An 18,036-nucleotide genomic window follows, 5' to 3' on the forward strand; every position below is an offset into this window, starting at 1 on the left:
CAAGGCCCATGGCGGGGACTCGTGACCTTTCCACCCACGCCCATTCCCCACCTCTTGGCCATGCTCACATTCTTGGCTAAATTTTGCCTTGCAGCAGCATGCCCCAGCATGGGAGTGGGAAGCAGGTTGAGAGGAGGTGGAAATGGCAGAGTCCTAGGTCTCCAGGGTGAACGGTCCTAGATTCCGGCTCCAGGAGCTCTGGAAGCTGGCATAGGGCCTGCCCCGTTGCACAGAGAGGGAAACTAAGGTTTAGGAAAGGGCAGTGATTATGGAATAGAGCAAGCTGGCCTCGGTTGTTCTCTTCTTCTGCCTCCCAAGGACCCTGGAGACTCAAGTTAGGGGACCCCCATGGGGCTGTTTGGGACCTGGGTGCTCATTTGGGCTGAGCTGCTGCTGGCTGAGGTCAAGTCCTCTGCCTCCGTCGGCAGTCTGAGGGGTCCATGAGTGGCTCCAGTGCTCCTTTGGGTGATTCAGACCCAGCCTGCTCAGAAGGGGTTATCAGAGGGGGCAGTTTCCACCCAGGGCTCTGCCTGGTGCTCCCAGAATCTGGGGGAGGCCAAGGCTGTGGAGAATGTGCTGGGGAGGGGATGGGCCATTGTTGATCACTGGTGGGGGGAGGACAGTGTGGGGAAGAATGGGAGGGTGCCAGTCTCTCAGGGAGGCCACAGGGAAGGCAGGCTCTCCTGGCTATGGAAGAAGGCGAGGGATGAGCAAGGGGGAGGCGGAGCTGGGCTGGCTCCCGGGCCAGATCCTGCCTGGGTGAGCAGGGCCTGCATTCCTGGGTGGCTTTTGCCTTAGGCTCCCCTGGGGGCTTCCTGTGCAGACCTGAAAGGGCCAGAGGCCTGTGGGTTGGAGTTGGGGATGCCCAGGAGGCTCCCTTCACCTGGGATATCTCTCTGTGTTGCCCACCCCTGTCATTCTGTCTCTCTTTCCTTATGTCTGCGTCACTTCCCTTTCCTGCCACTCTTTTTACTCCCCGCCCAACAATAGCCTCCCACCAGTCAGCTTTGCCTGCCCTCCAAGTACCTCTGAAGCCAGAATGTCTCCAGAAGTGCCGAGACCCAAGGGCACCCTGGCTGAGGCTGCCCAGGCCCTGCTCCTGAGCAATCCCAGAGGACCCTATAGGCCTGGAGCCCTTTCTCCCTGGGGATGGAAACCCGTCAGGCTGTGCCCCAGCTCTCAAGTGTCTGGGCTGCTTCAGTGTCCCCTGCTTTGCCTGGGAATCTAGGCCTTGGATGCCCACAGCCAGCTGTGGAAATGGATTTCTCCAGGCCACTCCTCCCTGGGGCTTGGTGCTGGCCCTGGCGAAGGCTGGCTAGGCTGGAGCCGGGAGCCTGTGTGCTGGCCAGTTGCCATGGGACATCCTGGATGTCAGAAGCTCAGGATGCAAGAGGAGGAGACTTGAGAGCTGGTCTTGGACACAGGGAGGAAGCCATTGGCAGAGACAGGGATGTATACAAAAGCGAAGACGCAGGTTGAGGGAAGGACTGAAGGAGAGAGTATGAGACCCTAGCGAGCCCTGACTCAGAAAAGTCAAGTAACAGGGGTAGACAGAGCCAGGGTTTGACCCCATGTGTCTGATGCCCACCCTGTCTGATGCCCACCCTAACTACCCATGCCGAGAGAATTAGGGCCACCAGATAGTGCTCGGAGAGAGTCTGTGCACAAGAGTCTTCTGGGAAGGCTGCTTGGAGGAGGTGGTCTCTCAGCTGCTCGTTCTCTTTCTTCTTGAACCCAGTGCCTCCGAAGAGGATGCCGTGACTGAAGGACCTGCCTGATGCCATGTGGGGTCCCTGATTAGAGCCCCCTTCTTCGTCCCCAGGGGCCCACAGTTAGCACCCACCCTCAGTCTTGGGAACCCCAGCCCTGGCCCAGAAGTTAACCCTTTATTAACCACCCGCTGCCAGGCTCTGCGATGGGTGTGCAGGCTGGCCCCTGGTGCCCCGTGTGGTTCCAGAGGTCTTCAGTGGGCTGGGCTTAGAGACTGGGCTGTAGAACCCAATAAACTCAGGCTGGGCCTTGGTGAAGCTATTTTAGTACCTGACCATTTGTAAACTGGTTTCTGTGGGCCACGTCGCCTGACAGCAGAGGGTCAGACTGTGGGGTTCAACTCCTAGCTTTACGATCTGTGTGACCTTGGGCAAGTCCCTTTCCCATGCTGAGCCTCACTTTCTTCACCCATTCACCCATAAACTGGAGATCAAAGCAGTCGTCCCCTCGTCGGCTCATTGCAAGGATGAACCAAGCCACGTGAAGCACTTACACGATCTGAACAGTAGTCATGGCCAAAGCGCTGGCTATTGTTACTGTCCAGTACTGGGGACTGTGTTCTCAAGTGACTGTCTCGTCCCAGAAGGAGAGCAGGAGGCTGGGTGCTACTTGAACATGATGTTGGTGTGTAATTGCTCCCTTGCAGGGCTCTGTCCCTCCAGATGGGGCACTCCCTGAAGGCAGGGACGGGGTGCGTTCATCTGTTCCCATGTCCAGATCAGGGCTTGCCTGGAGTGGGGATTCCACGCATTGCAGTGGGCTTGGCTTGGGGCGGAATCTCTGAATAGAAGTGACCACTTGGGAGCCCTGGGAGGGCAGCCCCTCAGGCTGGCTTTAACTAGTCCCCTCCCTGCCCCCACCATACATACTTAGCACATACCTTCCCCCAAAAGGGTGGGGCCTCAGTCTCTTCAAAGGAGAAATGGGGATGAAGTCAGTGATGTCAAAAGCATCCTTTTGGTGCTGTGGAGTTTCTAAGCCCTAGAACCAGCGTTGGGAGGGAATAGGGTCTGCAAGGCGCCATGGAGAGGGAGAAGTCTGAGGCTATGGCTCAGCCCCAGTTTGAGTCTTTGGCTGCATGGTGCCAGGCAGAGAGGCTGGAAAGCTCCAGGTACTGGCTCTTCCCGACACTGCACCCTCTGTAGGAGTGGCCCCTTCTTCGTGCCAGTGGCCTCCCAGACTCGTTGCTTGGTTTTGGAGCAGAGCCTCCTAGGAAGGGCCCCATGGAAGAACATATTGGCCTGGATTGGTGGGGTTTATCTTTTCTTTCCTGACAGGAAGCCATGAGCCAGCCTCAGAGCTAGGGCAGGATGAGGAGCAGGCAGGCAGGCAAAAGTGCAGAAGGGTGGGCTGAGCTGTCTCTGCCATCTTTCTCCTTCACTTAGACAGTAGGTGAGGGTAGGGGGAGCTCTGGTCTCAGGTCCCAGCTGAATTTTAATCAGGGCTTAGCCACTTAACTATGTGACCTTAGGCACGTCACTGAACCTCTGAGTCTCAGTTTCTTTATCTGTTAAATAGGGATAACGGTATCTTGGGGGGTTGTTAGAGAGATTAGATAAGAGACAGTGGAAATGGTGTGCTCCAAACTATAAAGTCCTGTTATTCCTCTGCCACAGTCGGGCCAGGAGGGGTCAGCTGCTGCCTATGTTCCTGGGTACCCTTGGCCATCTTCGCTCAAATGCCAGATGTCCGTCCCAACTTCAGGTAGTAAGTAAGGTCCGCAGGAGAACCAGAGCCTCTCATCCTGGCTCGTGGGATCGTGTGGCAGGAGTGTTTCTTATTGGGCCTCGGGTTCTGCATTTGTAAGACAAACAGCAGGACTTGGGGCTTCAAAATCCTATGATTCCTCAGAGAGTCTGATCTGGGCGAATATTTACTGACCCAGGCTGGCAGAGGTGGTGCCCCCGTGTAAGAGATGAGATTTGGGGGCTCAGAGAGATTCAGTAACTCCTTTGTTCCAGGTCACACAGCTAGTAGGAAGTGGAGCCGGGATTCAAACCTAGGTCTTGAAGGAAACTTGAGCCTAATCCCGTTCTATGGCCTCGTGATCTTCCTGTCGCCCAGAGAAACTGCCTTTTACTTTTTCTTTTCTTTTCTTTTTTAAACAACAGCAGCAAAAGGTAAGAGATGAGAATGGGAAATAAGATCATGATGAGGTCAAAAAGCCAGCCCCCAGAGCTAGCTGAGGATTCAGGAAACATATCACCTGTCACACGTGAAAACAAACACAGCCACCTGTGACCAGCCTCTTTTTATGGATGACCAGGACAAAGTCCAGAGAACTGGAGAGCTGAGTGGCTAAGAACCGGCTTGCCCATGCAGAGCCCCCAGATAGGCAGGCTTCCAGAGCAGAACATTTGGGCCAGACTTTCTCATTCTACTTTCTGCCTGAGCAGGCTGACTGAGCCCACGTGGTGAGATCAGTTGTCAACTCACCAAACCGGCTTGATCTGCAGGCCTCAGGCAGGCCCCTGGGGCACAGCCAGAGGCCCAGAGACAGAGGCTCTGCCCATGTGCAGGGCAGAGGCCCTGTTCCTTAGGCCGCCCAGGCCTCGCCCTGCTTAATCCCTACTCTCTGGCCCATCCCTGCCCTGCTTAACCCTCACCCTCTTGCCAGGGAGTGGTAGTCATCACGGTCTGGCATGGAGGCCTCCAGGCCTGGCATTGGTTAGGAGGCTAAATTAACACCTCCTGTCCCCGAGGGCTTTAGACTGTTGATCAGGCGGTCAACAACTTCTGGATAGTAATTGTTGTTCTTATGATCGGTAGCATATATTGGACACTTCCTGGGTGCCGGGCACTTTGCAGAGACGAGCTCGTGTGCATCTTGCTGTACATAATCCATTAGTAAGTCCATTTTACAGGTGGGGAAGCTGAGGCACGGTGAGGAAGTGATTGCTCAAGGCCACACAGCTGGTAAAGATGGGGCGGATTTGGCATCTTAGGGCAGGGAGAGTGGGAGGAGTGATCAAGGGGCCCAGCATGGCTTGAGCCCTACTCCGCACTAGCCTGATTGTGGTTCCTCTTCATACCTGTGCAGGCTGGTTGGGGGCGGTGGGTGGTTAGTGCCTTCATCTGCTGAGAAAGGCAGCTCCACAGTGTCTCCCTGGGTTATGGGGCCACTCTGGGGGTGGGAAGGAAAGGTTACTGTGTGATTCTTCTGTACGTCTCTGTGCAGAAGAAAGGCCCGGGGAGCCAGGGCAGGGCGGGGATGGCCAAGTCTTCTGCTGTGTGTTTGGCCCTGATCGTGCTATGTGACTTGCAGACTCTTGCTCTTGCCACCCCCTCTGAGAAATGCAGTGATGGCGAAGGTCTTCAGAGTAGCTATTGCTCCTGGAGTGAAGAACCCTGGAGGGCGTTAGCCTCCGGGAAGCTGAGGTTGGAGCAGAGGTGCTGGGAGCTGCGTGTGAGATTCTCTCCAGCTGGGCCCTGCTGCCCTGGGGACCCCAGAGCCGCCTGCCTCCCCCTTGGAACAGAGGGCCCAGGCCGTGCTGATGACCAGGCCTAAAGCAGTGGGTCTCAACACCTTAGAATCCTCTGGAAAGCTTAAAAAATCCCAATGCCTAGACTGTGCCCCAGACCAACTTACTCAGGATCTCTGGGAGGGGGTCCTGGGCATGAGCAGTTGTATAACTCCCAGGGTAAGTCTGACATCGCCGAGATTAGGGACCACTACTTGAAGGCAGCTGGGATGGGAGGAGTAGGAACGTCTTGGCATTCTAGGGTTAGTGATTCCCCTGAAACCCAACGGAGGCATGTGCCTGCCCGTCTGCATCTAGAGAGAGGGCCCACAGCTCCCACCAGCTTTTCTGACACAGAGGAGAACAAAATCCATTCTTGGGAGTAAGCAGCCACCCCTTCCTGTAAACCAGCAATGTCATTTTAAGGACCAGAAACCCCCAGTTGCAGGATCTAAGTTGGTTTGTTCCATCTCCTTTAAGAATTCCTTCCTGATCTCCCCAGACACCTCCTTCCCAGTTCTTCTTTCTGCAAATAGACACCAGGTGCTGAGCATGTGCTCGACACTGCTCTAGGCTCTGGGATCTAGGGTGCAGTCAAATGCTCTACCACTGAGTTATACCCCCATCTGGGATCTAGGGTGAATGAGACACAGACAGCCCTTGCCCGAAGGAGTCAAGTTCAAACTGGGCTCTAGAGGCACTCATGAATCAGTGAGCTGCAGTGAGGGGACCATGTGGCAGGTACTCGCCCCTGACCCCCACCACCCCCCATCAAGGGTGCTGTTCTGACAGTCAACAGGGGAACCTCCCCACTACCCCCGAGATTCTGATGGATGACTTGGTCAGGGCAGGGATGGGAGCTGGGTGTTGGCAGGCTTTAATTCTACTGTGTGGCTGGAAGCTGGGCCTGCTGTGTAGATCAGGTATTCGGGGAAGGTCCCTGGGAGGAGAGAACTTGGCCCATGGGAAGGGAACGAGCCAGTGGATGGGTCTGAGGGGACCGCTAGGGCAGAGGCACTGAGCCGGTCAAGGGCCTGGGGTACTGGCACGATACAGAAGTGTGGCCTTGGGAATGAGTGTGCGTACGGGAAGCCGGGGGTGTGCCAGGGACAGAGGAGGGGCAGGGCAATGCGGGCAGGGCTGCACGGCTCCAGAAGAGCCTGGATTTTGTAGGGACTTGTGTGGCTGTATCATGGTTAGAGGATTGTATGTAGGGGAGTGACGAGGTCTGGCTTACAGCTTTCAAACCTCTTCCTGCGCTGTGGATAAGGCTTTGGGGAGGACGGAAGGGGAACCCGTGACCAGCAGGGAGCTGTACTGGGCCAGGCGGGAGGTGAGATTTGGGCCGGGTGAGGTGCCGGACTGGAGGAGACGCTTTTGGGCTGCGGGGTGAGAGGGAGGAATGAGAAAGGGGTGTGGGTGAGCAGGACTCCTAGATGTCTGGTCTGGGCCAGCCCAGGGGGCAGGAGAGGGAGAGGAAGGGCCATCCCCAACCTGTCCCTGTCCCCCGCCGGAAACCCTGCGGCACTGAGACTCCTTAGTACTGGCCCCCAGGTACCCTCGAGAGCCTCTGGTCTGGCTTTTCCTAAGAGGCGCTCCGTGCAGTGTTGAGGGCTGTTAAGGGAACAATGGCTTCTGCTTGGCCATGCTTGCTGCTGGGTGAGTGGAGAGGTGAATGGCCTGATGTGCAGGTGGCTTTTGGGGAGAAGTGACCCTCCACAGGGCAGGTGACCGCAAACCCTCCTGTCCTCAACAGCGCGTCTTCTAGGACTCCCGATTCTGAGGGGCCACTCCTGAAAACACTGCTCTGGCCCCAGCCCGTCCTTGGCCCGGGGAGGGCGGTCACTGGGCTGGGTCTCATCCCTTGTGTTCTGCCGGAGCAGGGGTCTGAGCCTGCATCTCCCTACTCTGGGCCCGCATGTCCCAGGCCTTCATGTAGCTCCCTTACCCCAGGCTTGGGGTTAACCCATGCTCGGGTTCTAGGATCAGGCCGGAGGACTCCTACCCCATTCTCAGGGGAGGGACAGACCAACCCTCCCACCCTGCAGGTGCGAATTCGCAGGCACCCGCTGCAGACAAGGGGTTTTCTTGAAGGTCCCAGCTCTTCCCCAGACCCACGTCCTGTACTCTGGCTTCGGGGAAGGTGAAGGAGCCTTGGCAGCGGGTTCTGGCACTCAGAGTTGGCTCGGGTGCTCACCCCCCAGAACGCCCCTCGCTCCCACCCCTTGGATGAGGACAGAAGAGGCTGAAAGGGCTCAGCTGTGAGTGTCAGACCCGTTTGAGGTGGCTCGAGCATATGGCAGTCCTGGTATTTTATGTGGAAGTCTCTCCTCCCAACATCCCTCCATCTCTCCGTTCTCCTGTCCATCCATCCCTCCTTCCAGCCTCCCTACACCCCTCCATTCCTCTGTCTCTTCATTCCTCTGCTCATGCCTCCATTCTTCCATCTGTCGGTCCACCATCCCTCCCTCCCTCCATCCCCTCCCCCTGACCCATTGCTTCATCCAGCCAACCATCCCATCTTCCACTAGACAACGTTGCTGGGAGCCTTCTTTGTTCTCATAAATAATACATAGTCTTTCCTCTCGAAGTATCACAGGTTCACAGGGAAGATGGGACAATTTAAGTAGAGAATTACTGTATAGCATCAGGGACGAGGATAGTAACCTCCATTTATGAAAGCCTACCCCATGCCAGGCATTTCATCCACATTATCTAATCTAATCTCCGGACAGAGCTTCCAAATAGGTTTTCTTTTCCTCCTTTCACAGATGAGTAAGGTGAAGCTCAGAGAGGGTAAGTCGTTTGTCCGAGATCACACAGCTAGGAGGTGAGAGAATTACATTCATACCCAGGCAGCCCAACGCCCTAGCCTGTTCTGAGAACTGATCCAGTATCCAAAGCTACTGTAAGGAAGCAGAGAGGGAGTGTGGCTAACAAGCATGCCTGTGGGCAGGGCCAGGGTGATGGGGAGGAGACTGGCTGGAAAAGGAGGCTTCCTGGAGGTGATCTCTGAAGTCAGTCCCGAGGGATGAGTAGGAGTTAGTAAAATACCAGCGCAGTCATTTCATTGTACGAATTGATTTGGCGTTAAATTATATATTTGGTCAATTTAAATTGTAGCTGCTTAGAAATGATCAATTTCCCTACTGTAAAGTATAACATAAAATCAGGACCTCCTTCCTACTGCTCAGACGGCTGCCAGCGGCTGCTCTGGAATTTTCCACTCAGATATGCATGCGTGTCATTCCCTTGTGTTGTTGGCGGTCTATATAGCTCGCAGGAAAGTACAGGCTGACCCTCCGGTGTTTACAGAAAGTGTATACTCGGAAGCATAACGTTGGGAGGCATTCCTTTTGTTTAATTTCGTCTGCGGATGAAACCCTCAGCCCTTACTGGTTCCACAAGTGCGGAGAAGGGTCTGCCCGACCCCCTGCCCACTGCACCCTGACCGTACCAGCTACCGACCTTACTCTGTTCATAGTGGCGGGTTCGGTTAGGACCGTCCCTGTACAGGTGAGGGGATCAACGACCTTCAAGGCCCTTCCTTCTCATGTGCTGGCAAAGCCAGCGTTTGGACCCTTATCCGGGGGTCCTTTGTCTTCTCTCTCCCGACTGCAATTCCTTACATTCACTTCTTGCTACCAGATCGCTCACCCCCCAAGATCTCAAGCTAACGGCGGTCCTGACCCTTGCTGCCTCTTACAGACGTGCGGGTGTACGTTATTGGATCCCCTGCACTGCGGGCTGGTAGACTCGTTCCAGAATGGGCCAGGGAGTAAATGTTCCAGGCTTTGTGGGTCCAGTGGCCTCTATCGTGATGTCCACTCTGCCACCTCAGTGCCAGAGCAGCAGGGGACAAAACCTAAGCTGGGGGGAGCATGGCTCTGCAACTTCAGTTAGGGCCATTAAAATGTGAATTTCTTGGGCTAAAAAATATTTTTTTTCCGACTGTTTAAAAATGTAAAATCTGTTCTTAGCTCACAAGTTGTACAAAAAGTAGGTGGCAGGTTGGATTTGATTTAAAGACCCCGTTGGCCAACCCCTGCCCTACACCAGCCCTTGTTGCCACCTCATGGATGAGAAGACTGAGACTCAGATCCCCCAGGCCATCTGAATCCAACTTTGGGTGGGGGTAGGGTCCCTGAAGTTGACACCACACCCCATCGCGATGCCACCTGAGCATGTTCTCAGCCTGAGCTGATCCCCCAGCCTTCTTAGAACTAACTGCCCATCGTCTTCTCTGTGTTGCTTTGAGGGGGAAACATCTATTCTTGGAGGGAAGAGAGACTGTAAATCCTTGGATGTTGGCCAACATGCCCAGGAGCTTCCACCCCAGGCTCTGGTTCTCAGCACCTTCTCCCCCTCCAGGTGGTTCCCAGGTGGTCTCTGGGCCTGCCCAGATTGGCTGGACTGTCTGCCAGGCATGGGGCTGCCTCGACTCCCGTTCTGGCATCGGAGCTCACTCAGATGCCTCCTGGAGAGGATCAGGGAGCCCAAGGGGCTAGGCAGCCTGGGTTCTTTCCTCACTGGTCCATATACTTGTGATCTGGGGTGAGCTCCTTCAGCCCTCGGTGCTTCAGTTTGCTCCTAGGACACTGAAGGGCTTTGCCCGACGCCTAAGACAATTTGTGTGAGTTCCTGAGACCAGAGAGGTTGCTCAGCGTCTTGGAGCCTCAAGGAAGAACCGCTCGGCAGCCTCTGCCTCCTTCTTTCCCACTAGGGATTCCCAGCCATCCCCGAAGATCCCTTTATATGGTCCAGATCACTCTCTGGGAGGAGGCACTTCCCAGTGGACAGACCTTGGGCTCTGGAGCCCACCCCTGCTTGCGAGCTGTGTGGCTTGGATGAGTTATTTCACCTCCTGGGCCTGTGGGGGGATTGAAGGGGATGACAGACAGATTTTGGTGGCTGCCTGGAGTCCCTCCCATTCACCGGCAGCTACCCCTCCCTCAGGGGCCTCAACCGAATCTACTTTCGTCCACAAACTGCCCGTTCCTGAGCATCCCCAACCCTGCGAGGCTGCCCTGGCTGGCCAGCCTGAGCAGAGGATGTGGGAGCGGAACCTGTAGAAACTCCCTTCCCGTACTTTCTAGAAGCAGGCAACGGTTGCGTACTTTCCCAGTTGCACAAGAACCCAGCGCACGCCGTCAGGGCCTTGGTTGCCCCTAGAGGATAGTCAGTGAGGTTCTTCCCAGTAAAGGCGTGACCTTTGTGTAGATTGGGGTGCAGCCTGGGTCACCCCCTTGGGGCCTCCTGAGTCACTTACTGGGAGGAAACCCAGCGAGGAAAGCCAGTCCAGGTAGGAATGAGAAACGTGCCCCCTGGGTGAAAGGATCTCTCCTCTGCTGCTGCTCTGCTCTGTGCAAGGGTACACAGAGCCTGTGGTCCATCCAAAGCTGTGTTGGGGGAGACCAGAAATGCTCCTTTTTATGCGGACCATTTGCTGCAGGGCTCCCTCAGGCCAGCCTGGGTTCGGGATCTCCTGACACAGCGTTGTCCTTGTTTGCCCCACCGTGGGTCTGGGGTTGGCCCCAGGTGGAGTTACCAAGGGCAGACTTCCCTGGCTCCTAGAGTCCCTGGTGTCCCTACGTTTCTTGGACCCAAGCCTTGGACCCTGGTAGACTGGAAGAGCCATTCAGTCTAACGCCCCCAGGTAGCACTTGAATCCCGAAAGTATTAACTCACACTTTGCTTCCATGCCGCTTGTGACAGGGTGCTCACTACCATCCCAGAGAGCCTTTTCCTTCTCTGGACAGTGTTGCTTCATGTTGTGCCCCAGTCTGACCCCCAGCAAGGCAGCTAGAGAACATTCTCCCAAATTGAGATGTCAGAACCCTGAAATGGACCCCCTGGGAGGAAGTGAGCCCTCCCCCCTTCAACCCTCTCTCCTCTCCCTGGTATAGGGGAGTCAAAGCTGAGCTCCTCCTGGCAAGGATGATAGAAGGTGGTTACTTTCAGAAAAAGGCAGAGGGGACTTCCTTATGGAGTGGGGAGATTCACAAGGCTTAGGACTGCCTTCTACCCTTGCAGGAGGAAGAAGGGGTGAAGCCAACCCATTAGCTCTCCTTCCCTCTGCTTTGTGCCCTGCTCTCCCCTTCCCCCTGACATAGGGCCTGTGGGAACAGGACTGGGCCCAATGCCTACTTCCCTGCCCCCATGCCCCACTCTGCCTGAGCAGCTGTCGCATGCAGCTGTCCCGTCCCCAGCTGCCCCGCACTGGCTCCTGTCACCCCACAGGGCCCGAGAGCTGGCCGCTGTCATTCCAGGATTGTGTGGCTTTGGGGAAGGGATGGGGGCAGCCAGCTTCCCTCTTCCTCTCTGAGTCCTTCAGTGGCCTGGGGTCCGTCAGTGTGGAGAGACATACCAGCGCACTCCAGCATGGTCTGTGCCACTTCAAAAGCACGTGTGTGTCACCCAGGATGACAGTTAAAAATGGGCAACAGCCGTGTGTCTAATGTCGAGTACTGACTACATGCTTTGGGACACATCTGTATCTGGGACTTTAACCCTGGGATCCTCAGGGGCTCCTGAATGGGCTTAATGGAGCTTCTGAACCCCCAGACATTATATGTAAAATGCTGCCCAAACCTGAATTTTCTGGAGGAAGCTGACCCTCCAAAATGTGAAACGATCAACAGGATGGAATCCTACGCAGCAGGTGAAGTTACATTGTGGGGCATTTTACCAGCACATGCAGAGTGTATTGTCGAATGAAAAAAGCAGGTTACAGATTCCTCTATACGCTAAGAGCCCAGTTTTGTTTAAAACCATCTGTGAAACACACATGCTGCAAGTTGAGCTACTAAAATGAGGACAGTTTTTATTTCTGGGGTGAGAGAAAATTTTTTTTTTAATTTGTGTTAACTCTGTTGAATGTTCTGTTCATTGGATGTTCGACAATGCACACTTGTGCCCTTTGTGAAGAGATGGTGGAGGGAGCTCTCGGTCCCTTTTCTGAAAGGCTGGAACTCTTCTCCTGCCCCAGCAGGCCCCTGGCCCCAGAGAGGGCTACGGATCTGTGCCACAGCCACTGTCTCCCCTCTGGGTCTCCAGTAGTCACCCGCTAACTTCCTGGCCTCCTGGCTTTGACCAGCATCCATCTGGGTATTTCCAAAGCCGGAGAAGGTCTTAAGTCATTTCCCTCCAGGCCCTGCCCAGTCGAGGGGCCTGTCCAGACTCCCAGCTGTCAAACATCAAGCAACCGAGATGGCCTGTAGGCCTACACTGCCTAGCTGTGTGGCTTTGGGCTAGTCATCTAACCTCTCTGGGACTCAGGGGGCTGTAAAATGGGACCTCATGTTAGTCCCTCCCTCTGGGAAGATCTGCGGTCGGCGGGTCCGGGATACCTGTCAGCTTCGTTCCCTTTCTTTCCTGGCCTTGACCCACCTGCCTTCTCTTCTTCCTGCCAGGGAGCTCCAGGACCATCAGAATGGGGTCAGCCTGTATCAAAGTCACCAAATACTTTCTCTTCCTCTTCAACTTGCTCTTCTTCGTAAGTATGATCTGCACCAGCCCACTGCCTCCCACAGAGACTCTCCCCTGGGGCTACCCAGGCTCAGACCCCCCAGAGACTCCAGGCTGCGGGGTGGTGGTCAGGGGCGGTGGGTGGGGGCTGAGGACAGACCATGGTGAATAGAACCGGGAGGACACAGCCAAGAGATGGCCTGCATTCCAGCTGGTTCTGTGGCAGAACACTGGATGCCCATCCCCACTGTCCCCTCTCCTGGGGCACTGAGGGCTGGGCTGGTCTGGGTTGGAGGTGGGCATGGGTGGGAAAGAGCCCCCCGGGTGTCCCCTAACTCATCAGCAGAGACTTCTCTGTGCCGGCCCCCGGCCCTCCTGCACCCCCTCTGAAAATCTTGCTGTTACAGCTGCCACCCCTCCCCCACCCTCACGCCCACTGTGGGGGATGTACCCACACCCCCAGAGGGTGTGCAGGAGACCTGCAGGCTTGGGGCCAGTGTGGAGACACACACCCCCGCCCCCAGACCCACCCTGGCAGGCCCCTTTTTAAGTCCCTGAGCATAGGGCTGCCCAGATGTGTAAGGCCGGTGCACATCTGAACTGGTTTTCCTGGGACCTCAGTTTTCCTCAGGCCTGACACTGACTCCTCTTGCTTGGAGTGTGTGTGTGTGTGTGTGTGTGGTTGTGTATGTGAGTGAGTGTGTGTGTGTATGAGTATGTGCGTGATGGGGCAGGGGGAGGGTGTGATGTGTGTGTCAGTGCACATGTGTGAATGTATGTGTGTGCATAAGCATGTGTATGTGTTGGGGGAAGAGGGAGAGTGTGATGTGTGTGCATGTGTGTGAATGTATGTGTGAGTGTATGATGGGGCAAGGGGAGAGTGGTGCACGTGTGAGTGTGCACATGTGTCAATTGTCTGTGGGTGCTTGAGTGTGATGGGGCAGCAGGAGAGTGTGATGCATGTGTGAAGTGTGTGAGTGCATGTGTGTGTGCAGTGGGGGAGGGGGAGTGTGTGATGCATGTGTGAGTGCACGTGTGTGCATGTGAGTGTGCATGAGTCCATATGTGATGGGGCAAGGTGTGTGTATGCATGTGTGAGTATGTCCGTGTGTGAATGTATGTGTGAATGTGTGATGGGGGGAGCATGTGATGCATGTGTGAGTGCACGTGTGTCCATGTGAGTGTGCATGAGCGTATGTGATGGCAGGAGCGTGTGATGCATGTGTGAGTGTGCATGTGCGTGAATGTATGTGTGTGCAAATGTGTGATGGGGCAGGGTGTGTGTGCACATGTGTGAATGTGTACGTGCATGAATGTGTGATGGGGCTGGAGAGCGTGTGATCCATGTGTGAGTCTGCACGTGTGTGTGTGTGTGTGTGTGTGTGTGTGTGTGAGAGAGACGGGGCGCGGGGAGAGTCCTGAGAGGCTTTCCTGGGTGCTGGGTGCTGCTGGGGGGCTGTCTCCTCTGGGTGGCCAGTTTACCCCCTACTGTTAGAAAATCAGGCTGAAAAATAGGATGTTTATTATGATTCAGATTTACTCTTAAAAAGTGCACATGTCCAGGGATTTTTTGAGAGAAGAAAGTGCCTCTGAATGTTCATTTTGGGATTCCTGAGAATTTGGATTTTATTCTTTATGCTTTCCTGCCCCTTTTCCAAATTTTCTACAGTGGATTCCTGGGGAAAAGTTGTTCTACGTTGCAAGTTACATAGGGTCGTAGACAGTTTGGGAAATAATCATTCTCAATTCCCCCTCCTAACTGTGCCCCAACACACAGACCTGAGCATGTTCCCGGCACTCCTACGGACCGCTGGGGTGCCCCTGCCCTGCCGCTCTCCAACCCTGGCTCTAGCCCTGGTGTCCTCCTTGAGGACCATGTCAAGGCCTTGTTGCAGCTCTCATCCTCTGTGGACCGCAGCCGGGTCTGGAAGCTCTGCTGGGGGCAGGGCATCTGGGCTTCCCCAGCCAGATAGTCAGGTCCCTCCTGGCTGGACCAGGGCTCTAGATAACAGTGGCCATACAGCCAGAACCAAGCCTTTCTTGGCAAGTGCTTGACTCCTGGGCCGCCAGCTGGCCGGGACTGGGGAACAGGAGGGTCGCAGTGCCGTGCTTCTGTTCCCAGGGACCCTAGGATTGGAGACAGGCGGCTTTGCAGTCCAGGGGCCCAGACAGCCAGCTCACCGCATGCAGCGGGAGGGAGGGGTGGAGACTTCGTGGAGAAAGGAAACAGGGTTGATGGTTTTGGCCAAGGGGGTCCCTTCTCCTCCGTGGAGCCAGAGACTGGAAAAGCTGGTCCCTGGCCAGAGCTTTGGGGGCTGGCTGGAGTCCGGTGTTAACTGCCTGTGTGCTGGGGCCGGAGATGGCCCACCAGAATATGGGGAGGGGTGGGCAGGGTGAGAGGGAGCTCTTATCACAGGAGGGTGCAGGGAGAGGGGAGCAGGGACAGTATACCTTGGTTGGTTCGTCTCCTTGTTCACTCAGCACTCATTCACCAAGTGGATATTTGACCCCTCTGTGCGTGCAGACCCGGTTGTGGGTGCCAGGCGGATACTCACCAACAGGGGAGTTATGCTTTCCGCTCTGGGGGTTCTGTTCGGGACAGGGGATGGGTTCCGGCAGCTGTGCAGGGTGCTGGGCATGAAGGTTACGGCCCCCAGGAGAGCGGGTTATAAGGCAGCCGACCTTGTCGGGATGGTCCACAGAAGCTCCCTGTTAGAGGCAGTGGCAGTGGGGGGAGTTCCAGCAGAAGCATCGAAGTGGGGGGCGGAGTGTGGGGCTCCAGGGTGCCTGCCACGCTGGCCTTCCAGGAATCCTGCTCTCTGTTCTACGCACATCGGGAAGCGGTTACGTGATCAGACTTGTGGTTTGGAAAGTTTGCTCTGGCGGCTGTTGTGTGCTCGCGTATGCTCACATGTACACGTGTACCTCCTTGCCTGCGAAATCCTGGCCCCAGACGCCCCAGAAAATTACCTCGTCAGCTTTTCTGAGGTTCACAGAAATCCAGGAGCCACTGAGGCTCTGCTGTTCCGGGGGAAGGACGCCGGTGTGAGGGTCCCGGCTCCTGGCAGAGCCCTGTCCGGAGATTCTGGCAGAGCTCGGGGGTGGTTTGTGGGCAGTGCAGGGGGCCAGGGTGGTGCCCCATAGTTCCAGTCTGGGTTCACAGAGAAAGAGGGGGCCATGTGCCTCCCCGGTTCTGGCTGGCTGCCTGACTGGGCCTCTTCCTGGCTGGCCCATTGCCTCAGGGCTGGTCCAGCCACTCCGGATGACAGTCTCTGGTTGGGAAAACTGCAGAGGCCCCCCTGGGTTCTTGCTGGGGATTTCCTTCGTGGGTGCTTGGAGATGAGCTGAGGAGGTTAGCTGGGCAATCCTGGATTTCAATCTCCTTGGGGTTGTGCTTGCCCAGAGGGAATTTTCTGTCCCGCCCTCGCAGGAGGTGAGCAGGTCAGGCGCTCTGCTGCAGGGCTCTGGGGGCACAGAGCAGACTATGGGCCCAACACCTGGCAACTGGCCAGCTGTGCCGTGAGGTGCGGGCTGGGGGTGGACAGGGCCTCAGGAATCTGGGAACCAAACTCCCCTGTTCTATGAAGTCCCCCTTCATCCCGGCAAGCTGCGTCATCTGAGACACACCCACCCAAGGGCAGACCCTTCCCCTCAGTGGCTCCTCGGTAGCTCCCTGTCCCCAGAGACTGGCTTTCCAGGTGATGTCCCAGGACGGGTCCAAGTATCCTGCAGCTAGTGTGAGCCAGTCTGGCCCGGGGTAGTAGTCAGACCTGGCTGCGAGCCCCAGAAGGATGGAATGGGTGACCCTTGGCAAGGTCGGGGCCTCTGTGTCCCCATCTGTAATGTGAGGACGATAACAGGGTCCACCTGGCAAGGAGGGAGGAGGGGACAGGTGGCCTCCTGGGAGACACTGGGGAAGAATGTAGGGTCATCAGCAGCCGCTGTTGTCTTTAAGGGGGCCCGACTAGGGTAGGGTAGGGTGAGTGAGGTCCTCGCTTGGGGATGACGAACAGCATTGCAATGTGCCTATCAGGTTTTGGCTCCTGGAGTGGAGGGGGTGAGCACAGGACAGGGCCAGGAGTTAAAGTCGTGGGAGGAGGCTGTATCCCTCAAAGCTAATAAGTTTGGTCTGACCATGTATGGGGGTGAGGTAGGGGAGATGGGAGGCACGAGGGACTCCCCACACACGGCTTTGCTGTCTGGATGGCTGGGACCTGGGGTGTGGGGCCTGAGGATGGAGGTGGTGCACCTCCCCACCCCCAGGTCCTCCTGGCCTGGTGCAGGGGCAGCTGGGCAGGGGCCCCCACAGGCCCCCACTGACTGTACCTTTTCTTTCCAGATCCTGGGCGCGGTGATCCTGGGTTTCGGGGTATGGATCCTGGCCGACAAGAGCAGTTTCATCTCTGTGCTACGTAAGGGTCCCTCCCCGTGATCCCCCTGCCAAGCTGGCCCTGGAGCAGTGAGCCAGGTGGCCCTCAGGGCTGCTCGCAAGAACTTGAACCTGAAAGGTCGCTTTTCTAGCCGTCCTTGGGGCCTCGCCCAGGTCCTGTGCTGACCACTCTACCCTGGGGCCCTCCTCTGCAGGGGTTTTTGGGAGGAATTTTCTCTCCCTCCCCACACAAAGCTGCTGTTGTCCGGAGAACACTGGGGGTTGAGGGAGGCTTGCCGTCCCAGCCCCGACCCCTTCCCTCAGCTCTGACCTTGAGAAAGCCTCTTAGAGTCTCTCTCCCTCCATGTGCCAGCTCAATGAGATGTGGGCCACACTCCATCCCCGGTCAGTTTAGAGAAATGTAGGAAAGGCTGGGAAACACAAATTGTCAGGAGTCCAAGCTGTGTCTGCTCTGTGCCTGGCACCAGCTAGGTTCTTTGGGCTTCTGGACTGAGGAAGAAGACGCCAGACATAGCACCCACGGTCTGGGCTCATTATGGGGCCGGCAAGGGGCCAAGCATTTTGCCCATGAAAATTGCCTTGATCCCTTGACCGCCCTGTGAGGTAGGAACTGTTCCTGTCCTGCCTGACAAATGAAGAGATGGGGCTCAGAGAAGTGATGTCCCTGGCTCATGTTCCCAGAGCTTCCAGTAATAGGTATGAGACTTAAACACCCAGACCTTGGTGTTCAATGCTGCCCGTGGTAAGGGGAACCGCAGCATGGAAGCCCCTTCTCTCACTCTTGAAGAAGGAGGAAAGAAGCCCAGGGCACTCCTGCACAGATGGCAAGAGCCCTGCCCAATCTACCCACCAGCCTCCTCCAGGAAGCCTGCCAGGCTTGCTGCACTGACTTCATGGATGCCCTGAGGTGGACGGGAGGCACAGCTGAGGGCCCCAAGGAGCACAGTG

General features: G+C 56.2%; 1 protein-coding gene across 3 annotated transcripts in view; it reads left to right on the forward strand.

Annotated features, from left to right (window-relative positions):
• CD82 (CD82 molecule) overlaps positions 1 to 18,036 on the forward strand; it is a 48,481-nt gene that overhangs the window by 12,845 nt on the left and 17,600 nt on the right. For all 3 annotated transcript variants that reach the window (XM_044259131.1, XM_044259133.1, XM_044259132.1), the window contains exons 2-3: positions 12,644 to 12,726; positions 17,038 to 17,110. In XM_044259131.1, coding sequence (XP_044115066.1) covers positions 12,664 to 12,726; positions 17,038 to 17,110 — 136 coding nt within the window. In that variant the 5' untranslated portion in view covers positions 12,644 to 12,663. The remainder of the gene's footprint in view (positions 1 to 12,643; positions 12,727 to 17,037; positions 17,111 to 18,036) is intronic.

This window comes from Neovison vison, chromosome 7, assembly GCF_020171115.1.
Source record: "Neovison vison isolate M4711 chromosome 7, ASM_NN_V1, whole genome shotgun sequence".
NCBI lineage: Eukaryota > Metazoa > Chordata > Mammalia > Carnivora > Mustelidae > Neogale > Neogale vison.